This window comes from Ovis aries, chromosome 6, assembly GCF_016772045.2.
Source record: "Ovis aries strain OAR_USU_Benz2616 breed Rambouillet chromosome 6, ARS-UI_Ramb_v3.0, whole genome shotgun sequence".
In the NCBI taxonomy this organism is placed as follows: domain Eukaryota; kingdom Metazoa; phylum Chordata; class Mammalia; order Artiodactyla; family Bovidae; genus Ovis; species Ovis aries.
In genome coordinates, this window is record NC_056059.1 from 51,029,216 (window position 1) to 51,037,858 (window position 8,643).

General features: G+C 34.3%; 1 protein-coding gene across 4 annotated transcripts in view; it reads left to right on the plus strand.

Moving 5' to 3' along the window:
• Window positions 1-8,106, plus strand: part of PCDH7 (protocadherin 7) — a 466,886-nt gene extending 458,780 nt beyond the window's left edge. For 3 of the 4 annotated variants that reach the window (XM_015096433.4, XM_027970916.3, XM_042251304.2), the window contains one exon: window positions 3,817-8,106. In XM_015096433.4, the coding sequence (XP_014951919.2) occupies window positions 3,817-4,193 (377 nt within the window). In that variant the 3' untranslated portion in view covers window positions 4,194-8,106. The remainder of the gene's footprint in view (window positions 1-3,816) is intronic. The other variant, XM_027970918.3, reaches the window with a different exon arrangement.
• The last annotated feature ends 537 nt before the right edge of the window (window positions 8,107-8,643 follow it).

The following is an 8,643-nucleotide window of genomic DNA, read 5'->3' on the forward strand; positions in this document are numbered from 1 at the left end:
TAAAAAGGTTAAATTATTTTTAAAGTATTTTTAAAATTTTTGTCTTCATGACATCTCTTTCCTGTGATGCTCAGATTTTTTTTATCTTTCTTAGGAGACTGTAACTTTTTCTTATGGCTATGAGTAGCAGTAATTGACCTCTAAATAACTCTGCTGTTACATTTTAAGAAGGAGCAATACGGTGTTATGGGAAACACTAAAGTGAAAGTCAAAACACTTGCTCTTTGGCTTCAGCTCTCCCATAGTCTGATCCCCTCACTACTTCCATCCTCTTTGCTGTTGGGTTGAGGTGATAAGTAAGAGGGAAGAAGTTCAGGGAATTTTTTTATGTGTTATACAGTTTGATATTATGATAGCTGAAAACTGTACTTTTGAAGGGATAATTAAGTTGATGTCCAAGAACAGATTTTAACTTTCCAAAGTTATTATATGTAATGTTTCTAGTAAACAGCATAGCTAGCTGCAAGTGGAAAACTCTGCAAATGATGCTAAAGCAACAAGACCTAATGAATATCAGTTCGACTTTCAGTCATCTCAAAATTTAATATGATTAAGGGCATGTGAAGGGGGAACCTTTAAGGAACTCACTTACTTATGGAAAATGCTGATAGAGAATACCATATTTCAGTACAGAATATTTTGCTTTTTTAATTACTCAGTACCACGTAAAAAGAGTCATGATTAACTATTTTCCTTCTTCACTCAGGTCAAAATGAAAGGGAAGAGTGCTAAACTGAAGTGTGCAATAGTGTTCTTAGATATAATAAAACACCTCCTTCAGCGAAAGACTACGGAGGATTACTATTTATGGAAGATCTGCCTCTAAAATCCCACAAGAAGAGGACATTTTAGGAGTATATCTTTTAAGAAAAGGGGAAAAAAAGTGTGTTTAGTAATTCTGTAAGACCCTATATAACTCCTGTCTTTTAAAAATATATATAATATCTACTTGCATAAATAAAATAAGGAAATACAGAAAAAATACTATTCTACTCATGCCTTCCCTTAATCAATTACATCATAATATAAATTGCATTTGTTAATCATTGGCGTTTCTTTTGAGGATTTGTCATCAAGATTAGAAGTTTTGATTGCTTGTGATGAATCTCTTATAGCCTTTCTTGATTATTTTCTAAATTTGATGACAAACACTGCAACATGTCTCAGCCAATTAGGCATGTCAAACTTCCACTGTGGTCCCCAATCAAGTGTTTGACTTTGGAAATGACAGGAGATCCTTATTAAAAGTCATCCTTCTGGGATAAAGATGTGGCAACCCACATGTGGCTTATGGCACAGAAGATAAGCTGCCCTTCCTTAAAAGCAAAAAGAGGAAATCAATTTTAGCAGGAGATAACCTGGACTATGAAGTAAAGACTGATAGGAATGAACTGAAGAGCATCTCATTTCTAGTTGACTGGAAATTGAGTTAATTTAAATGAATATAATTTTTTATGAGCTACAGGGAGTTCAAGGTACACAAATTAAGTATAACAGGTAGGAAGAGGTGTTAGAGTGTTAAGATATTTTTGTGAGCTATCTCTAAGTGCATCTCCAACAAAGGATACACTAGGTGCTATGAATTTCAGACTGGAAACACAAATTAATCCCCAAAAGCAGCAACCTGTGTAAGTCATTGTCTAAGTAAATCGTCATACTTAAGTAAACGCAGAGATGTTTAGAGACAATTCTCTATCATCTCTGCAGGTAATGACAAACACATTTATAAAGACCTTTTCCTACTTCAGTAGCTAAATTTCTGATTACTGTCTTGTGTCCTTGGTAGGCACTCTCATAGGAGAAAAAGAAAAACTTGAACCTATTAAGGCAGTGAAGAAGAAAACGAATGTTTAGAGTAAAAAGTAAATCTGATCTCACACTTTGCATCTTTATAAGATTTCTTTCCTGTTCAAAGCATTTAGGTCAGCTTCAAATGAAGTATCCCAAGACAGGAAATATTCCAAATAACTCAGTTTGCTCATTTAAACTAACCAGATTACAAAAACCATTAAAAAATTTTGTCAAAACTTTGATTTTTTAAAAATGCATCTAAAATTTGTGTTTGAGAGACACAGAGGGAGTTTAGCACATACACAAAAATAGGAATGTGCTTTTTCTTTTGATGATAAAATTAATAGGATCTGTCCACTTAAAATCAAAGAGCAGCATTTGCAACTGCAATAAATAATTATCTTTGCATTTTGCCTTTGGAAAAGAGAAAGGCAATTCTGGATTTCCTGTAAAGAACAATGGCATTTTCTTGCTGAATTCTGAGCACATAGCATAAAAATCTCAGGTCACAGTGGTTCAAAAATCATTAAGCTGACAAATATCAATATTTCAGTTAGCCACTCATTACTAAAGTGAAAAAAATGACATGCAAGATTGGACTGACTTGATTTAAGAGTTTCAATGATGTGAAACTTGTAAAATAACCTAATCCAAATGATAACCAAATGAGAATATCATTTTATACTGCAGGAATTGATGTGTGGAGGCAAAAGCAGTAGCTTTAAATATATTGGGAATAAGTTAAATAACCCCCTCTTTTATTTTAAACCAGTCTACCAAAGGTGCATATGCAAATGTTACGGAATTCCTTTGTTGTGAATATATTTGCAGAGGTTAAAATTTGTCAGTCTTTTAAGTCCCAAGCCTTGTAGTAAAATGATACCGAACAATATACACTGGAGCACAGTCATATTATGTTCTTTTGTTTGGCAGTAAAAGAAACTATCAAATATATTAAATACAACCCTAGAGGTTGTTTTCTTAGAATCTGTTGAGGTGAAGCAGGTTTTTCTCTCTCTCACTCTCTTTCTCAAACAAAAACAAATCTGTTTAAAAACTTTGTAATAGTAAGAAAATATATAACGATTCTCCAAAGACAGACACATACAATGATATAACAGCTTTATAGAAATAGAAGATATTTCCCACGGCATTAGGCAACAGACTTTAATTAGGAAAACGTGTCATTTCATCAAGAGAGTTTGATTCAATTTACCCAGTACATTGCCTTTCACATAGTATTTCCATTCAGCAAACACACTGACAGGTATATTTCTATGTGAACACTCAAGGGACTATCCTACAGCACATTAACAAGGTCATTAACAAGGTGGGAGGTGGGGTGGGGTGTGGGCTTGGGTTGGGTAAGTGCTGATTATACTAGTATACTCACACTTGAACCCACTGGTACTTTGTTTGTTTTTTGGTTTTTTTCACTTTTTAACCACACAATGTGCTGTCAGTTTAGGTTCTACTTCTGAGTCACCCTGATGTTTTATAATATATTTTAAATATAAGGTTTTGCATATTTGCATTATATGAATAATGTATAAACAGGAAGCAAAGCAATTCAATTGGCAAAAGTACATGATTTCTGGGATACTTTATAAATACAGAAAATGATATTTTTGGATTTAATAACTTATGACTATGGAAAAATTTACTCCTGTACAAATATACTTGCATACTTTATTTCTGTGTGAGAATATGCACACGTACCTGTCCTGTAACAAATTCATATACCTTTGTCTGTTCAACACACACTTAAATTTATCTGTTTGTCCTCTACTCTCTTTCTATAATATTTGAAGTTTTTGCAAAACCTTATTTTTAATGGATATGAAATAAAAACAGTTCTTTGGAATAATGAACTACAGAGTGTTGAAAAAGGGAATATGGTAAAGGAAATGTATATGTAATATAATATTATACATAACTACCCCTCCCCCCACCGAGTTTCATATAGGTCGGAAAAGGCTGTTGAGAAATGACCTACTTTAAAGGCTCCTTCTCCTCAAATTTCAGATTCAAGACCTCTTCCAGATGTAGCCCTGACTGGGAAGTGTACCCGTGAGTGTGATGAGTACGGCCATTCTGACTCCTGCTGGATGCCTGTCCGCACTTCTCCAGAGAGGAAGAAGAGCCAGCCCAAACTCTCCACTTTCATGCCTGTTGATGAACGAGGAAGCCAGGAAAAACTGGCTAATGGTGAGGCCGCCATCATGGGTGACCGCAACAGAAACCTCCTGAACAAAAAGTTGACCTCATCCTATGAGACCTTCAGTGCGGCTAGTTTCAGCAAAAATGAGGATGCCAACACTGAGGATATTCCCCTTACAAAAACGGGGGAATACAAGCCATCTCCTGTCAATACTCTCACTAGAAGAGAAGTTTACCTGTAGGCTATACAGAAGCAACAGCAAAGTTCTTTTCATGTATGAGAAGGAGAATAAGGGGTGAAAAACCTTACAAAATGAAACCTTGTAATCAAAAAGAGGGGGCTACCAAAGAGACAAAGCTTTGCCTGCCACTTCTGCCTCCAGATCAGGCCTTTAGTGAGCGACACTGTTCAGCCTGATTGAAATGTACAATGTAGAAACCATCCTTGTTACTTGCATGTCTAACCCCCTCACTGATTCCCCAAACCCTCTTACTCTCTTCCCCGCCCCACTCCAAAAACCAGAAAAACAAACAAACAAAAAAAGATGGTTGCAAGTTTCTTTCATGGTAACAAGCCTGATTAGCAGAACACACACACTCTCATTATCCCTAAGCTGAAACATGATTTTAGTCACTTTGATTCAGTTCGAATGTCATCCGGTTGATCAGAAAAAGCAGATCAGGTGAAATGTATTTCAGACATATGATCAGAATATGATGAATAACCATGGAAGGCAATCTTTCAAACATGAGAGAGTCCCTCTAATAGTACAGTCCTTATAGAGAGGAACTCCAGGAGAAGCATTTAGGGGAAGATCATAGCTTTAACATTCTAACAAAGCCTGAAAAAATAAACAATACCCAGTCAGAGACGGCAGTCCCAAATTGGCATAGGTTGTTTTTCTCAAGTCAGGAGCATCAATGTCAGTTCCATACATTTACTGAATATTCTTAGTATACATGCTACTTTGATCACATGAATTATACTAGTTATAACTTTGAAAAACTATATATGTTTTTGGAACGGCACCACTATTATCAACTAACAGGAACAATTGTATCATTTAAAGGCCAAAGATCATAAGGCAGATCAGGGAAATCATGGAGTAGATTTGGTCTTGATGTGGAAATCCATGAAGCAACAGAAGTCACTGAACCCAGGCACACAGAGAGAACCCTCAAAAGCCAGTTTATCTTACATTTTCTCTGTACCCAGAAAGCATGAATTTTCTTTGAAAGTTCAGAAACGGAAAAGCCAGTGAGATATATGTTCGGTACTATAATAGGCAATTAGTTGAGGTTAAAGTTTAGTTTTGAAAATATTATCAGGGAAGATTCTACTTTTTAATATCATATTTATGGGTAGGTAGGAAGAGAAAGATACCTTGGCATAACAGTCTTAGTTAAGTTTACTATCATTTGAGAATCAGGTTGTATTTACTGGTCTCATCGACATTTGAAATAACCAAGTGTATTTTTTACATGTTCAGTGTATACTTCCAAGTAACAAAAGTGCATTAATTTGGCATTCTGTGCAATATAGCACTATCTTGAGACTCACAACTTTAAAACAAGGTGACACCCCTAGTTGACTTAGTCACTAATGTGATTTTGAGCATTGTTTAACATATCTCTTTAACTAATCCAGACTGAACGTGAAAGAAATGAGTTCTGGGCAGTGACATGGCTCATGGTATACACATCTCAGAGTTCAAAAATATGTAGTCTTTTTTTTTTTTCCTTCAGTGTAATATAAAGAAACAGAATATGCAGATTTTAGGGTCACTTCCTCTCCAGAGGAGAATTTAATACAATGGGAAACTAAGCTGGGGCATTCAGAAAAAGTGACAATCCAGGGACAGGCTAGGGGATAACAGGTGAAGAGAGCAAACATTCCCATTACTGAATGTTTGTAACCTAGTTAAGGCATAGCCTTGATGGCTCTTTAGCAAACTGTAGAAACAATGTAGCTCTGGGTAGTTTCATGCTTTGCAGTATTTCTTAGACTACAAAGTGAAGCAACCTGGTATATAGGTTGTTAATTCACTATAGGTCATCAAAATGCTTATCTTTGAAAATCATTTCTCTGTTTGGTGGGGTACTCTTTGGGGTCATTTCCTTATACTCTTTCTTAAATGGAGTTTTCATTTTGATGTTAGTTTATGTATAATAGGATGAAAGAAGATATGTAATTGAAGAAAAAAAATCATTGGACTAAAATATCAGTAACTGAAAATGTTTATGGTTGATTATTATTTACATTATGGAAAGATGCAATTCTAGTACTTTGTTAGGAAACTGCATTAAAGCAGTTCTGCCTTGTATAATCTGTAAGTACCTATTAAGACAAAATACTTCTAAAGATACTTATGAAATGTATACATATTTTTTCTTGCACGTTACAAAGGAAATATTCAATTGCATAACACAGGTGTGAAACAGACTTTTTTAATGCATTTTTTTCTTTCATGATACACTTGAAACATTAGATAGCTCATTTCACTCTATCTTAAAACCCTTCTGTTGTCTCTAAAGCTAATACGGGTCATATGGGACCTTTGGATTAATTGGATCCACATTCCCCAATGACATTTGCACCACATACAAGATAGCCATGTCATCATCATTTAACTCGTGAGCCTCTTTAGAACTAAAATGGGTGTGAAAGAATAAAATTCAGTGTACTGTAAGTATTCGCAGTATTTCTAGTAGAATTAGCTATCATAACATGTTTATTATTATAATGAGCTGGCATGGCACAGAAATCTATTTTGTGTTTGTATGACTTTTATTTTGAATAGGTTAAATCTGGTGCCACTCCATAGATAGAGTGCTTTTGAAAAAAAATCTATAAAAAGAAACAAAAAAATAATAAATGAGTGAATGCAAAATAAGCAACTGTGCCTTTTATACCTGTTGTTATGGTAAAAAAACGGTTGTTGGGTTTGGACAATGAGGGGAAATGGGCTATTCCCAACTTTTCTGATCCTATATATTTATCCATGTTTATTTTCTGAAAATAATAAATAATATATTAAAAATTTGCCTTCCGACAAACTCAGATAGTGGACCAGTCTTAAATATCATTCATTCATAAAACAAAATTTATATAGGCTGCTTAATTTGGTCTAGAAGGCTAATGCATTTATTATAATAGTAATATAGAAAGAGATTATCAGGGATGAAATCAGTCCATTTTGCAAGGTAAAATACTGATTTTCCATTTCTAGTCTTTCTTCTTTTGTTGTTATTTTTCTTTTAGCTGCTGTTTCATTTTGGTTCTGCACTATATAAACCATATTTGTTTTCTGTACCCAAGAAACTCAAGTGAACTTTGCATGCATTATACATTAGGACACATTTATAAATTGAGTAACTATATCAATTTATGTGTATTCAAACATCTTTAGCTTCAGTCTAAAATCTGAACCTCTGAGGCTCATTCTGAACCTCCAGATATCATTATGGTTTCTGACTGGCCTGCTGCCTGTGTTTCAGAAAACAAGAGAGGCACTATTTTTATGGGAAGAAAAACTAAGATGGTACTGAAGATGTCTGGCTGAAAGGTTACCCTAGGAAGCTGTCTTATAGGAAAATAAAACAGAGAGACCAGAAGAAACTGCCAAGAATCAAAAAGCTATCCTAAAACAGACATGAGAAATCTGAAGACCTCAACAGTTTTAGGTATATTGTATCAGCAGTAAATATAAGACGAATTCTTAAGGGGGAAAAACAAAACAAAACAGTGAAGATGATCATAAATATTGTAAAGTTGTTAGTTGTGACCTGGCAGAGGTATATATAACATCTGGAGGAAGGCATCATTTTTTCAGCTACCTAGGGTTTACTTTCAGACAATTTTTCCTACATTTTAAAGCACTTGCATTCAGTGTGGTACGATCTGTTTGTAATGTTGATCATTGACTATTGTTCTGCTACTTGGATGTTGATAGTGAAGCAGAGGACAATTTATCATCGTTTCTTATGAGTCACTATGCACGCAACTATGCTAAACATGGCGAAATGTATTAAACACTCGTCCAACTATTTATGAAATACTTTACATAATTTAATTTGCTTTTGTACAGTTTTATGTAAATAAATTGCTTGTCTTTTTTGTCTCTGCAAATTAAAATATAACATGGTCAAATGGTTTCACACTTGTAAGTGTGCTTCTCTGTTGACAGGCCCTTTCAGTTTTGATTGAAGGAGAAGTGAATGGATGCATATACCAGTTGGATTTTAAATGGTTTGATTTCTGCTAAATTAATATTGAGTAAGGAAGATAGTGCTGTAGTAATTGTTGATCTGGAGGGCACTGGGCATAACTTTATTATTTTGCCTTATAATAAAATAATTGGATTTTTACGTTTCATCAGAGTAATTCCTAAGACAGTTACCTAGATGTCTTTGAAACCTTATGTCTACAGTGGAAGAATTTCTCATCACTAATGTAAAAATTGACTTTTTTCAGGTGCTATCTAGAGAAATTCAGATAAACTTAATTCTATGTCAAAATATCTATGGTAAGGAATGTTTTTTTAATCTACAGTAAAGATGAAAAGAGACTAAAAAAATCCCTTTAATCATGTGAGATACAGAGAAACATGAAACAAACAATATAATTTTTACCTTATTTTTCTGTAGGTGAATTTTCTCTACTTTGTATATTTTTTTGATCATTTACTATCT